The following is a 16628-nucleotide window of genomic DNA, read 5'->3' on the forward strand; positions in this document are numbered from 1 at the left end:
AATTTAATTCAACAATTTGTGATAATTATTTCAGTGTCATAATTATTCGACGAAAGCAACTAAGCATTACCTATGCTCTCAAGACAGCTGCCTTTATTCTAGAATGTATATGTATGTTTTCTCATCTGCCTTTAATCATAGAGTTTTTCTGCAAGTAACACATTCAGTACCATATTCTGCAGGATTAAAAAAATATCTCAGTGAAATAAATATAGAAATCCCTCGGGTATATTCTAGAGAAATACAAATAAATATACCACCTTGGAGGATCAAAGTACCATATGTAAATACAGAATTATGCAAATATCCAAAAGAACAAACGAATAAAAACATTTATCAACTACTGTTCAACGAAATCTGTGGAAAATATCCAAATTATCTTCATATTTATACGGATGGTTCCAAAACTGAAGACGGCACTGCATGTGCAATAGTTTATCCTACTCGCATCATGCTGCATACCTTACCAACATTTTATACAGTTTACTCTTCTGAACTAAGTATATGCAATTAAAAAGGCCTTCCTGATAGCGATCGGTATCTGCTCTTTACGAATTCCCAATTAGCCATAAAAAGCCCTACATAACTCATCCTCTAAATCTCTACTGATCAACGAAATTCAACATTATTGCACTGAGATCTACAATCAAAGCAAATTACCGTAATCTGGATTCTTTCTCATCAAAGTCTGCATGGAAATGAACAGGCTGATATGGCAGCAAAAGAAGCAACCCGTCTTCCTATACAGGATATGGACATTGACAATTGGAATAATGATATAGCCACTCACTTTAAAACAAAGTTAAATGATCTATGGTATTCCAATTGACTTCAAACACTTACTAACAAACTCAGGGAAATTAGAACTGTTTCCAGTTTATTCTATCCAACTAAACATCTATCACGCAGGAATGAAGTTTTCATAAACCGACTACATATTGGACATACCAAACTCACACATGGTTATTTATTAAAGAAGAAACCTCCTCCAGTTTGTAATACTTGCACTGAAACTCTTTCTGCGAAGCACATCATCCAGGACTGTCCTCAATACAATTAGTTACGACAACAACTAATGGCCGTGTGAACCATTCTCGATCATCTAGCCCGTTTATCAGCAATCACGGAAACATGGTTAATTCTTGACAATTATCAGTTACAGGTGCGGTGCACCGACATTTTCCCTCGATCAACTCAGTACCGTCAGCTGACGGTACGCTCGCTTGAGAAGAATCATCTGAGCGATAGGTTACCGCGTATAAAACAGCGAACGAACACACTCTGTAAATTATCGCTTCGTTTTTGTTTGTCGTACTGTTTCAAACATCCTCGCAGTTTTCAAATAACAAGTTTCAATAATCATGGAAGAAAAAAAGAAAAGAGCACCCAACTTCTCACAGTTCGAAGTGGGAATTCTTTTAGAACTCGTCAGCAATTCTGCATCCTTATTAGAGAATAAAAGTACTGACGGAAGTTCTCTAAGAGAAAAGCAGGCTACCTGGTTGGATTTAACTTCACAATTCAACATGAGTTATACGTGTTTACATAATTCCACATAATTTGTAACGTAATTTAAACTGTGGTTATTTCATATTATTGATAATAATTGGGAAAATTTCAGTATACCTCATTGACAATTATCTTGAAATAGGCTACTAAAAGGAGCAGATTCGTATGTAATTTATTTGAGAAAATTTCAGTATACGGATACCTCGCTAACAATTATTTTAAAATAAAAAAAAGCAATTCGTCTGTGTATGTCGAATACGCATCATCACGCATACGAAAAGGAAGTTTTTTAGTGCCAATTTATTTTGTGTGCACAAGGTTGGAATTTTGGAGTAAGAGGGAAAGGAAAGTATTCTTGTTCTGAAATTTATCCATTTATTTTGTGTTCACAAAGGTTGGTATTTTGGATTAAGAGGGAAAGGAAGGTATCCGTGTAATTTCTCTTAATTCAAGCGTAAATAGCCTAATTGTCCAAAACGTCATGTAGGTCCTAATAGTTTCAAACGGCAAATCTATAGCTAATAATTGATAATCTCGCATTCTTCAAAATGGTCATTTAGTTTTACTATATTATTACCGGCATAGAATAACTACTTTACTACTATGTTAACAAATTTGGACAGTTAGGCCTAAATAATATTTTGTCCTCAAGTAAAGTCCCGATCTTCCAAAGCAGAAACATATATAAAACATTAGTCTATTTTGAAAAAAAAAAACATTTTTAATATTCATCTACAAACTTACTCTTTCTACAATAACACCAATTCTGTTATTTCCGCAGTGATTTCCGTGTTCAAGATACATCATTTCATCTTCAATTCCATCAAGTACGTCAAATCATGCCGCCATTTTGGTTTTCTCGAATTGACCATGTTCAATTCAAGATAATCGGTCCCACACCCGTGATCAAATTTGATCATCATCAACTCCCTTGTTTAACTTTGATCGAGATTGATACTCAGCAAATTGGCGTTGAAGATGGTCAAGTGCCGACTTAACCATCGTGAAATTTTAATCGAGAATGGTGCACACGGGTATAAAAATCCCCAACGATATAGCAAGACCTCTTGGTGAACCTTCTTACTGCAATAGTGTTATAAAGTTTTTCAAGTTAACTGTATTGTTTGATAAAATTATGTAATGTTTATTGTAACTTGCTAAATGTTATGTTATTGTTAAAATTAATTCGTGTTGCGATATGACTTTTCTTATAGGGGAGAGTCGGGTAGTATTGGACATCGGGTAATATCGGACAGTGAGTTTCTTTCATCTACCACACGATGATAGTACCTGATTGACATAGTTACGTTTCTGTGATGTCGCATAGAGAAACGTAACCATGTCATTCAGGTACTACCATAAGGTGGTAGATGAAAGATATATATATTTCCTCATTGTTGATCGAACGTGCTTTTGGAGAGTGGGAGGAGCGGTAATACGAGTTCCAAGAATGCCGATCGAGTGAGAATGAATGAATGAATGAATGAATGAATGAATGAATGAATGAATGAATGAATGAATGAATGAATGAATGAATGAATGAATGAATGAATGAGTGAGTGAATGCACTTTGAAAGCTAGACTCTGATGTCAATTTTATTACTTCCATTAACAATGATAATAAATACGAATGTGGAAATAGAAGAAGAAATAACACGTGAATAAAAGGAAACATAGTTATCTGAATGAAAATCAAATTTTAAATAGTTGCGAGGCTCTAGGCGGCAGCCTATTTCGCCCGTATGTAGCGCCGTCTCTGGCTGTCTATTATCTTCTTCGTGTGTTCCGTAGTCTTGCGCAGCAATAATAATAATAATAATAATAATAATAATAATAATAATAATAATAATAATAATAATCCGTAGCGCTACAGCCCGTGAAGATCCCAGTCCGATCAGCCGGCTGCTGGCCTCACGCCCACATGCCAAAGCAGAGGTGGACGATCATCCAACCAGAATGGAGGTATCGTGTGGTTAGCACGATGATCCTCAGCCGTTATAGCTGGCTTTCGCAACCGGATTTCGCTACCTATCATAGCTCCCGAAGTGCATCACGATGCTGGGTGGGCACCGGTCCCATACACTGGCCGAAATTTCATGAGAAAATTTGTTCTCCCATGAGAACTCGAACCAGCGCGCATTCCGTAACGTGAGTCCTAGGCAGGATGCCTTAGACCACGACGCTACGGCGCGAGACAATAATAATAATAATAATAATAATAATAATAATAATAATAATAATAATAATAACAGTATTTCAGCTCACCGCGTTCGGATTCCATTATCACAGGAAAAACCTTCAACCATGTAACAACAATATTTCAGCCTGTTCCGTGCGAATTTCGTTATCTAAGGTTCTCTCTCCATCCTCATTTATGAAACTTGGTACTATGGAAACGTTCCATTATTGTTGTTCCATCATTATACATATTAGTTGTAATTCTTTATTGGTACGTATTTTCGGAGATGTGTATTTGAAAAATGGAATCGAAAAAATGATACTTCGGAAAAATGTGTTTTCGGAATATTTAAATAGATTCGGGAAACGATCATTCGGAAAGAAATTCCATTCAGATTTTTGAATTCGGAAAAATGGAGGGATGGAAAGGATAGAGCTGCATATTTGACCTTCGTACTGAAAACCCGCTCTGACGAATATATTACAACTAAAATGTCTGTTCTGGATCCCCGGTCGCATTACCATGTTAGCGTGCTACGCAATTTGTAGCTACAAGTTAAGCGACTGCTACTGCACTCTGCTTTAATTCACTGGTTATTATAAAACGTTAATAAACTAGGTAGGCCTATTAATTTTTTCACCAAAATGGCCACAACATAAAATAGGTCACTGCTAATCTGTACAATAATTTACATATTGCGGTACCATTTTCGAAAGAGGCAGAATCTAATTCTGTAAGTCAGCGGTTCTCAACCTATTATATGTGTAGCACTGTTAACACATGAACCACTGCTGGTTGGTAGGCCTACTTAAAGTGTGAAATAAACGTATAAATTATTACTGAGATTTATTTAAAATCATCCGTCCTCAAGTGAGGTTGGCCACTGGGATCCGGTATTAACAAACATAAAAAGATAAAGGGAAATGAAACGAGTAAAATAATTATTCGATTTGTACATTAAAACAAAAATTTATGTGTTAACATATGAATGATAGTGTAGAATTTGAAGAGAGGCCTTCAAAATTTCCATTACAATCTTCTGAATCTCATAAAAGGGAATTTTAAAGGATTTAAGGATATTACATGTAAATTTTGGTAAACAACCCCTTGCTCCAAATAGTAAGCCTGTAACATCCCAGTTGTATAGCGAAATGCCATCGTATTTTTCACTGAGGTATGGAAGGCAAGGTATATATTTAGCTCGCTTGTCATCATTTATCTGCAGTGCCTGATTCGTGTCTCGCTCAAAGCATATTGTAGAATCTAAGACCATCGCTTTCTGGGTTCTTCTATTGATGACAATTATATCCACCCTTCTATGAGAACTTTTTATTGGGTTATTTTATGACGCTGTATCAACATTTCAGGTTATTTAGCGTCTGAATGATATGAAGGTGATAATGCCGGTGAAATGAGTCCGGAGTCCAACACCGAAAGTTACCCAGCATTTGCTCGTTTTGGGTTTGATGGAAAACCCCGGAAAAACCTCAATTGGTGTTAATTGGTGTTAACATATATAATTAATCATCCTGAAACCGAAAATAGCTTTTTTGAAATTTTTGTTTGTCTGTCTGTCTGGATGTTTGTTACCTTTTCACGCGATAATGGTTGAACGGATTTCTATGAAAATATGAATATAAATTAAGTTCGTTGTAACTTAGATTTTAGGCTATATGACATTCAAAATACTTTATTTAAAAGGGGGTTATAAGGGGGCCTGAATTAAATAAATCGAAATATCTCGCTTATTATTGATTTTTGTGGAAAATATTACATAACAAAAGTTTCTTTAACAATGATTCCGATAAGTTTTATTCCAGGCAAAATTTTGATAGGACTGATATTTAAGGACATACAAGAGTTTTAAAATAACAATACAATATATGTTCACTGCCGCCTCAGATTATAGGCCTACCGTCATTGTTCCGTAGCTCCTATGTGCAAAATATAAAATTTTTCAGTAGGAAGAAAAAAACAGATTTATTCATTCTGTGGCAGAGGTACATAGGAGATCGTGAATTGTTACATTTTCGAAAGAAAGGAATATAATTAAGGTATAGGAGATTTTATTATTTGCTGTATCACTATTTAAATTATTTAATAGAGCAAAAATCCGAAAATCGATAAATAGGACTTATTGCAGGAACAACGACGATGGCTATAATGAAATTAAAACAAATGACTCCGTCTATTTAAGGCGGCCTTGATGTTTATCAATGTTAATTTACAGAGAATGTCTGTGTATTTATATGAAGTAATCTCAGAAGCTAATTAATCTAATTAATCGATTTGGGTAATTTCTTCACTATTTGAAATTTGTAGTTTCTCTAGATGGATGTAATGCTACATGTGAGGACTGAGGTAATATTAAAATAGATTTTTACGCACAGAAAACTTGATATTCGGTCGAAATATTGCGTAACTTGATTATTGCAACTTTATTTGGTCCACATAAAATACTCTAATTTCATACACTTAAGTTTTTGTTCACATAACGTAATAGTTAAGGGCCCTATTCATAGGCATTCTTAGCGCGGGCTTTCGGTGGATGATCAGCGAACTAACTTTTTTCGTATTCATAAACCAGTGTTAGCGATATGATATGATATGATATGATATGATATGATATGATATGATATGATATGATATGATATGATATGATATATGAATCCTGTTTAGCACGCTCGTAGCCCGGGCTAGCGAAATGTCTATGAATAGCACCCTAAGAGTTTTGTCGTAAAGCTGAGTATTTTTACTGGACCAAAAATATAGTCCATGATGAATAAGCATTTTACCATAGAGCTCACTGAAGCTGAGTTGTTTGAAAAAGGTCGTCACGAAATGGCGTTCCTGCTCTCACAATTTACCCATATTCGTTTCCTGTGTTTCTTAAAATAATATTTATGTAGGGTCCCTCATTTTTTTAATTTGCATAAACAATGATATACAACCGAGCGAGGTGCCTCAGACGGTAGCATTTGAGACACGTATTCGGGAGCTCCGGGTTCAAACCGCGTGGTCGATCAATCTGACTGGGGTTTTTCATGATTTCCCTTAGTCATAAAGGCAAATGCCGGATTGAAAAGATACATGCCATGATTCATCACCGCCTCAATTACCAATACCAAAAACATTAGTCAAAGTCTATAATCAGTTACATGAACACAAGTCATCTACAACACACAATAGAAACAGGAACTCAACAAGAGTAAAAACGGCCTACTGATATACCCACACATTCTAAACACGCGACATGACCACAGATGTTAAGGCGTGAATAAAATAAACTTAACAAAAAAGAAAAAAAAGATGCACAGTAAGGTTAACATAAAAATTGTCTTCGTACACAATCCATTCTATTAATTTGGAGTGATTTATTAAGGGATGCATTCAATACTAATTTAGAAAAATGTTAAACGAATTATCCTTGCACCAAAAACGGATGTTCTATGAACCAAATGATCATATTTTAATTATTTGCATGTAATAACAATTAAGAAACATGTTAAAGTAATTATCATTGCACCAAATGAGTGGTCGTGGACCACAATGATCGCATTTCAATTATTTAAATACAATTTAAATTACGTAACATATTAAACGATTTATCTTTTTATCAAACACGTATGCTCTCTGGACCAAATGTCCTATTTTAATTATATTTATTTCTAACAAGTGCAGCGGAGCGCACGGTTATGGCTAGTTATTAATAAAATTTGTGAAAAAGGAAATAGCAAACGTCAATAAAATAATTTATTTTTTTTCGATGGAGCCAGCGCAATATAAAAATGTAACAAATTTTGCAAACCTATGTTTCCATGAAGACGATTTCAGTATTCGCGCTGAATGGCTTTTTTCGCGACATCTCATGGAAAGGGTCCATGTGATGGCACTGGGGTGCCACTAAAAGACATGCGGCGAAGGTCAGTCATCAATTAAGGCCTGAAATATTATTTACCTGGGCTCAAAAAATATTGAGATTTATTTCCATTTTTACTCGGAAACAATACATAAAACAAGCAAAGTTCTGAACTCTAGATACGAGAAAACAAAACCAATTCCTGGCACGTTAATGTTGCATTCCTTAATCCCACTTTCAAAAACAGAGCTCCTAACCAAACAGTACTCTTTTCAAAATGGAGGGAAGCTTGTTCGTATTCATAAAGATTAATGTACTGTGTTCTTATATATATATATATATATATATATATATATATATATATATATATATATATATATATAAAATGTGATTTTTCTTTATATTATTATATTAATATGTAATGATAGTCCTGAGTAATTTATTTGTTTTGTTCCTGTGAAATAATGTTATTTAATTACAGTTGTGTACTGCTCATTATCATGTGATCGTCGCTACTAGGACGTAGTCTGACCCAGTTCGTATCCCAGGTCCTGCTCACACATCAACGCGGCGCACCCGACCTGGTAATTTTTTTAAATTCTGATAGAACTATTTGGAACACTATGCTATCATTTTGTAGTGTTAGATAATGGATATGAGGGACTTAAACTGTATTTTTGAAATAATTTTAGAACATTGACTTCAGATTAATATATAATTTTATGAAAACAAAATGCATAAAATTGCCTCAAATTTTATTTTTAACTCCATAAAGTAAATTTTATATAAAAAGGGCTTCATTTTACCTTTAAATTGGCATATACGGCAATTTTCTACGATAAATATAACCGGAGATAGCTTAGTTTTAAATGAAGAGATGCGCCAAATTTTTATAAATTTGATAATACTCTGACAAACGAAATATGCGTGCCTTATATATATATATATATATATATATATATATATATATATATATATATATATATATTTTAGTAGGTTGTTTTACGACGCTTTATCAACATCTCAGGTTATTTAGCGTCTGAATGAGATGAAGGTGATAATGCCGGTGAAATGAATCAGGGGTCCAACACCGAAAGTTACCCAGCATTTGCTCATATTGGGTTGAGGGAAAACCCCGGAAAAAACCTCAACCAGGTAACTTGCCCCGACCGGGAATCGAACCCGGGCCACCTAGTTTCGCGGCCAGACGCACTGACCGTTACTCCACAGGTGTGGATCCCTTATATTTTATCCATTAGAATACATTGATGGAGTTTGAAAAACACCGGAGACCCTAAGGTCCATTATCACCTGATTTTGTTCGATTTGACGTGGAATGACTCATTACTGGTCTTCTCTCTTGGCAGTGGTTTATATGTAACCGTGGCCTCTGTGATAACAAGGCCTGACACAATCTAAAAATCCATTGAGTTTGACCTCACCCGAGAAGTGTTACCACTAGAGGGCGGAAAAATATGCGTTACCATACGATACAGGTTAGTTTGGTCTGAAGTATGGATGACGTCACAGGTACAAGCGCAATAACATAAATGCACTACGAGAGGGCGGCAGTACAAGTAGGAACCAACAAATGACCTTCAGTGTCAACTTCTAGTCGTATGGAAAAGGAAGCCAGGTGTTTACAATATTGTTTATTGCCTTTGTGCAGGTAGTAGTGTTGGGTAAACGTGATTTAAAATAACTAAAGACTGTGTGATGTATCTTGTCTCACTGTGAAAAGAGAGAGAAAGGAGATATGTCTTACTTCGTCTGTGTTGTTATGGCGATGGGGGAGTGGAGCTGTGCCGTCCATCCATCCAGTGGCGGAAGGGACTAGTTGATACATTCTGTAGCGCAAAATAAAATTACAAAATATCTCTCTTCGTACTGTGTAGTTCCGTCACTGAGCTTGTCTTTCAAGAAACTGAGTTCCGGCAGCCTGTACAATAACAAGATTTTGAAAGGAATCCTGAAAAATTACAACCCTCCTATAATCTCCACCCTCATTTGAAGGGACTTGGTTTTATTGCTACTGAGACAAGATAAACCTTACCAGGTATAAGTTGAAGAATTTGGAATTAAACAATCTAAGAAATAAATACGGAAGAGAGATTATGATTCCGCAAAGGGAAAATATTTTGTGCCGTGCGCAAATTTGAAATTAAAATGCGTAGGAAATATTACATAGAACGCCATTGTAACAGCAAGACACATACCGAAAGCGTACAAAGGTCTTCGACATCAAATAATGAAAAGCATACACGATCTGAATTTAATGTGGATTTATGTAATATGATTTCTGTAAATATTCCGTTCAAGAAACTTGATAATCAATATTTTAGAGTTGAAAAGATGAAAGAAAAATTCCATAAATTCTGCAAAAAAAAAAAAAAAATATATATATATATATATATCGGTTATACAGTTATGTGTAACATTTTGAGTGGAGGGAAAAATGACGATACTATGGCGTTTTTTTTCATTTGCACCTCTAACATCTTGTGAGATGGAAAGAAGCTTTTCGATGCTGAAAAACTCTTTGAGTGATAGATGTCGAACTCTCTCTTTCGATAATTTACGGATGTATATTGTGGTTCAGTATAATGCATACTTTAATCATCCAGGCGGTGGCAGTTAACATTTGAGGCAAGTTTTTAATTCGTCATAAATATATCACAACCTCATTCCAGTATTTATAGATCGATTGAATGGAATGATGGGATTCTCATTATCAGACTGTATTCTCTTGCCGCTGTTTACGTGAGTGAATGACAACAGTATAGTTCGTTGACACTGAACTTGAGGCATAACGCACATTTTTCCGTCCTTTAGTTATCACTATTGATAGAAGTGTGTCATTCCAAACAAAACAAATTGCACAGCAGTATATCGCGTGAGATTGATAGCATGTCTGTTGTGACCTGTACCGTATCTGTAAATGTGTCATCTATTAAAGCAAATTGTGAAAGTAACATAATTTTGTGTATTTACAGTACGTATTGTTCTTTGTGTTTATCCAACAGTGACTGAAGGAATACTGTTAACATAAAAAGGTAAGCGTTTAATACGCTTCACTTTTATGCAATACACTAGATTCACTTTAATAATAATAATAATAATAATAATAATAATTATTATTATTATTATTATTATTATTATTTTATTATTATTATTATTATTATTATTATTATTATTGTTTTTTTCTAAATACCATGGATGTGTTGTGCTCCGGGTTGCGTATCAAATTATAAATCACAGAAAGTCCACCAGTTTCAACTTTTTCATTTCCGAAGAATCCACGTCGAAGACAGAAGTTAGTGGTTGAAATGTAGGCTATTCACAGAGAAAACTTTGTGCCCGGAAATTTTCTGACGATGTCTATCCATCAATTTTTGAAAACCAGCCTTCGTACTTGACCACTGTTCTAAGTCCCTGACGAAAAGCTCCAGATGATTGTAGATAGGAGGTTTTCTTTAGACCAGGCATGTCAAAACCCTGCACATTGTGCAGTCGCGCACATTGTGCACTTGTCTCTGTGCAATGTGCAGTTCCTATTCCTCTACCTGGAGGTAGTGAATCGGCTTGGAGGGGAACGCGACAGGGCTGTACATTACCTGCAGCAGCAGAACAGCTTTGGTTTCAGTAACACAGACCAGTATGGGTATGCTCATTGAGCTGTGATTGTGAATGCGTTATGAAAAATAAAGTGAGGAGTCCACAGATATAACGAAGAAGAGAAATCACGAATCTTATAACGTAACTGTTATGATGTTTTCCTCAGCCAACAGTAATTACTTTTAAAATGAAAGGCTTTCATCATATCATGTGGACCTAATAGTGATGTGAGAATTTAAATCAGATTAGTAAAGTTCTCAAAATATGATATTCGCCAGCTCTTATTTCTTAATTAGTACTCTCACGGCAAGACAAACATGACAATGATGTTGTTTTGGAGTCTGTACTAACACAGCCATCAATGGTTAGATGACTTACAACTTTTATTTGATAAGCTGATAAGTGATGAGAATATTGAGTGAAGAATACTTGTGAGGGTCTTGAGGGTTGTAAGGGAAGGAAGAAAGCAACTATTTATAAAACGGAAAAATGTTCTGAAAAAATAATACATAATGGCGAATTTTCGATCTCACGTTAATATATTATCTTAATAGACTTACGTTAATAAATCTTTAAACCTGACATAAAGAAAATGTCCTCGCTTCACAGCTTGCGAAGTACTCTTTCAAATCAATTCAGTAACGCTCCCAACTTGCTGATACTTGCTCTCAACGTTTTCCAAATAAACTATATATAAATTTAAATTCAAATTTAATTTATCCAATTTATTAATAATAATGTCAATTTATATTAATATACAGCAAGGAAATGATTCCAGTGTAAAAGCCTCACAATGTCCTATTGCAAGTAATTGGGAGTAAAATATTTTCTTTAACGTTTGTGCACCAATGGTCCCAATAATGCTTGGCGAACAATGAAAGAGTATTACTTTGAAATAATCAGTACCTACTACGTAAAATGAAATACTGTGTTCGTTTTTTGTTGTTTCGAAATAACTGCAATATTTATATTTTCTTCAAATACTGCATACAAATCATGTAAATAAATGATTCTTTAAAAACGACTGCTTTGTGAATTGTAACTGAGTACCGGTAAGTCTATTGTTTCTTGTGTTGCAATTACTGTCAAATATAGACACTGACAATAATTGCGGTTTTTCCTTGTGCTAAGTATGTTTATAATGTCCAAATATCAATTTAATTGAATACTAGAAGCTTAGAATAGATTCTTGTACATCCCTCCCGCTAAGAACTGGTAAGAGCAACACGTGACTGACGCAATCTGCACAGACCGGCGTTCCGCGCACATACACTGCACTTTCAGTGCCTGATTTTTGACATGCCTGCTTTAGACAAAGATGAATATACAAGATGTTAAAAATAATGTTTACAACGCTTCAGGGATGATAGAGGAGGTAAAAACAAACATCTTTTTTAAGTGACAAAACTTTAGCAGATGCACCGTTTTGCCACAAGATGGCCTGAAGGGTAGATGGCTTGACTTCCGTCACAACACACACTGGTTAAGGCTGGTACACAATAAACCAGGAGCGGAAACAGCAACGAGAACGAGAACGGAAATATTATTAAAATAAATGTATTTAAATGTGAGCATTCACAATTAACTCTTGTGAATGTTCACATTTAAAAACATTTATTTTAACAGTATTTCCGTTCTCGTTCTCATTGTCGTTTCCGTTCCCGGTTTATTGTGAACCAGCCTTTAGTTCTATTTGTACTGCTGTGCCTGCAACAAGTTAAAAGGGTCCCTAACACTCTCCGTGGTGGTAATTATTTTGTTTTTCTAGGCGACGTCCTACCAGAACTTTTAGAAAATATCTCATTGAACATCAGAGAACGAATATGGTTTCAGCATGATGGTGCCCCTCCACATTTTGATCGTCGTGTCAGGAACCACCTAAATGCTACATTCCCCAATCGTTGGATTGGCAGGGATGGGCCGGTACCGTGGCCACCTCGACCACCGGACCTAACCCACTGGATTTCTTTTTGTGGGGAGACATGAAACGTCTTGTGTATGAGACACCGATCGATACGGCAGAAAACTTAGTTGCTCGCGTTGTTGAAACTGCACATGTTATTCGAGACAATGTTGGCCTTTTTGAGCGTCGCAGACACTCCATAGTACGAAGGTACCAGTTGTGCAATGCCTTCAATGAACGGCAGTTTGAACATCACCTCTTAAACGTCAATTGGTCTCGTTCGTTATGGATTACACTAACACTTACGTGCACAAGAAACGGCGCATCTGCCAAAGTTTTGTCACTTACAAAAGGTGTTTATTTTTACCTCCTTCATCATCCCTGAACGTCGTAAACGTTATTTTTTAACAGCCTGTATTTTTTCCCTTATATCCACACAACTCAAATGAGCTGACAAGACGCCAGAATCCAACTTTGAGTGCACACAAATACTGTGAGAGTTGTGTGGATATATGGGAAAAATTGTGACGATGTCGTTTATAGTTCCTGGGGTAGCTCAGTCGGGAGAGCATTCGTGCGCTAAGCGAAGGGTCCCGGGATCGATACCCGTCCGGAACAATTTTTTCTTGAAATTATTCAAACCTGCTTTATAGGGAGCTACTATCTAAAAGCCAGATTTGCATAAAGATGAATCTAGTTTTAAAGAATGGATGAACAACGATAAAATAGAGTCTTTCACACTGTTCAAAGAAAATTTTAAAAATTAAAATACAGCAGGATTCACAGTCTTCGAAAGCTCACATTCCATTTGTTTGAGTAAAATTGAACATGAAGATTGTCCTGTGCTTTCCCTTTCCTTTAAAATTCCCAATGATTTAAGTTGCAAGTTTGACTTAATGATAATGCTATGGTTTCCCCTGCTACTTTTAAGTGGTTGCTAGGACCCAATCAGCTGTGTGATCAGTGGACAAAATTTGAATGCCTTTCAAGTCATTCACAACACGTTTCCCCCCAAATCAGTTATAAAGGAGGCACAATCGAAGGAGTTGCATAAAAACGTCCCTTACAACCACAACAATTCAAGCCTTCATATTAAATTCGCTATTTACACCAACAAAGATGTTGTAGCTCTTTTCCTGTCAAAAATTTAGATGCAGATAATCTATTAGAAATTAACAGAGAAAGTTATAAAACTATTAAAGGAATGTGGTTATGTACATTGGTTTTGATCAAATTTATTATCATAATCAGATTTCGGTCCTGGGCACAGAAACGCATGAAGTTCAGAACGCACGGACGATAGTGTTTTATTGGTCGAGTGGAGTGAGAGATAGAGAGCGTCTTTACTTCGTGTCTCAACATGTAAACAGTCCGTCACAGTACGGCACAAAATATATTTCACTCTGTACAGATGCAGTATATACAGTACATTTCTAGTGTAGACAATAAATGTCTACCATTAAAGTATTAACGTGAGTTGTAACCTTCAATCAGGAGTCCCTACGCCGAAGCCTGTTACACGTACCGCAGCCAAGCAGCAATAGGCCTACACACAACGGTAATGCACATTACGGACCCACCTGTGCTGTTGCAGTCGGGTGACTGCACACGGGTCATGACGTCATTTATACTCCGTGTACTCTAAACCTCATACTGGTTACTCTGCATCCCTAGGCCGAAGCCTGATCATAATACACTCGTCTCTTAAATTGACTGAACATATTGGGAATTTTTCAATAGCTTTCCCAAAATACGCTATGAAATGTTTAACATAAAATGATTTTTTCTCGAAAAGGAAACACAAACGAGCAAAATTGTATTAAACTTTTTTGTTTGACGTGTCTCAAAGAATAAGCCCTTTTTTAATTGCGTTTAATTATCACCATGCCCCTTAACGTATAGTCATATTACATGGTTTATTGAAACTTGTTTATGACTTATGTGTTCATTGGTGTCCCATTGTCTTTTGCTTCACTGTTTCGTGATTTTGTTGATATTCATTTTGTTATTATGTTATTTTATGTTATTTACTGTTGAATGTTCACTATCACTATCTTTGAGTTAATGATACTAGTTCTATTTACGCAGTTTACATATATACACTTTTAGTAATTGGGTTTTCACTATCACCATCTTTCAGTTAATGAAACTAGTTCTATTTACACTATTTACATATATACACTTTTAGTAATTATAATTATAGTGATTATATTATTTTGCTTATTGAGTGTGTATACGCATGTTACAAAACTGAGATATATTTACAATTGTTCAAAGTTTATAGCGTTAATATAGTGCACAGATGATCTCAAATGCTCTTTTATGATGTCCCTATAATTTATTGGCCAATTTCTTCCACTCCTTGTTGCTGCCTTGAAGACACTACGCTGTTGTTCAAGATTTGGCAATCCCACAGAAGACGATCGACTCTTTGGTCAGCTTCTCCGCAAGGACATCCTGGGCTTTCCGAAATTCTGAATCTGTAGTAATAAGATCTGAGTTTCCCGTGACCAGTTAGTATTGATGTAAGGTTTGGTGTAGCTGGTATGTTGATTTTCATCCTATCTGTCACTGAAGGAAAAACTCTTCGTTAGTGCTTCTTTTGTTGTGTTTGACCACATCCGTTGCCATTTTTCAGTGTTTTTCTTTTCCTCTGAATCTATTATTGTACTCTTAGGTATCTTATTGTAGATTACTGGTATGTGATCTTCTTCTGTTTCTTGCTTAGGTAGTTTATCAGCTATTTCATTTCCATGGATGCCAACATGTGCTTTTATCCATTTAAAGTGAATCTTCCAATGCTGACTAAAGAGGATTTTAAGGTTTTGCCTAATTTGCTCTATTATGTATCCATGTTTGTCGTTGTTCCTCAGTAAATCTATTGTGACTTTGCTGTCTGTATAAATCGCCACTGTTCGTTCCAAATTTGGTATGTTCATTTCCGTTATTATCTTTAGAGCTTGTAGGATTGCTATCTGCTCCGCTTGATTATTGGAGCATTTATTGTTTAGCCTGAATTTTTGTTGTTGGACAACTGTCTTGTTTCTAAATATGACTGCTGCTGCTCCTACTTTTCCATTAAGTTTGCTGCCATCTGTGAATACTTCTATTTCGTATTGCTCATTTGTAGCTTCACAGATCTCTATTCTTTCTGCAGGATGCATCCACTGTGTTGTATCTACTGGTTCGTCGTACTCCTGTAACAATCCGTGTGTGGCCTTATATATGTTTATCTTCTCTTCTATTATAATCTTTATTGGCTCGACTCCAGCTATGATACAAGATGCATCTAAGATAGAGTCCTGTATTCTTTCGCCATTTTGATGTTGATCAGTCTTTGGACCCTTTGATATTTCTTGATGTTCTTTCCTTTTGTTAGTGCCTTCTCCCAGACGGGTGCTCCGTACACTAATACAGGAATGATAGCTCCTCCATAGATAGTTTTGAGGGCTTCGTGTCCTAGTCCCCACTGGAGTCTTGCAGATTTTGCAATTTGGTGGATTAGGCCTGTACACTTTTGCGAGACATATTCTATATGTCGATCAAAGGTCAGTCTACTATCC

General features: G+C 35.7%; 1 protein-coding gene across 1 annotated transcript in view; it reads left to right on the forward strand.

Annotated features, from left to right (window-relative positions):
• Nucleotides 1–9007: 9007 nt before the first annotated feature.
• LOC138709966 (UDP-glycosyltransferase UGT5-like) overlaps nt 9008–16628 on the forward strand; it is a 48564-nt gene continuing 40943 nt past the window's right edge. Inside the window, exon 1 of the mRNA XM_069840649.1 lies at nt 9008–9043. Coding sequence (XP_069696750.1) covers nt 9023–9043 — 21 coding nt within the window. The 5' untranslated portion in view covers nt 9008–9022. The remainder of the gene's footprint in view (nt 9044–16628) is intronic.

The sequence above is a fragment of the Periplaneta americana genome, chromosome 12 (assembly GCF_040183065.1).
Source record: "Periplaneta americana isolate PAMFEO1 chromosome 12, P.americana_PAMFEO1_priV1, whole genome shotgun sequence".
Lineage (NCBI taxonomy): Eukaryota > Metazoa > Arthropoda > Insecta > Blattodea > Blattidae > Periplaneta > Periplaneta americana.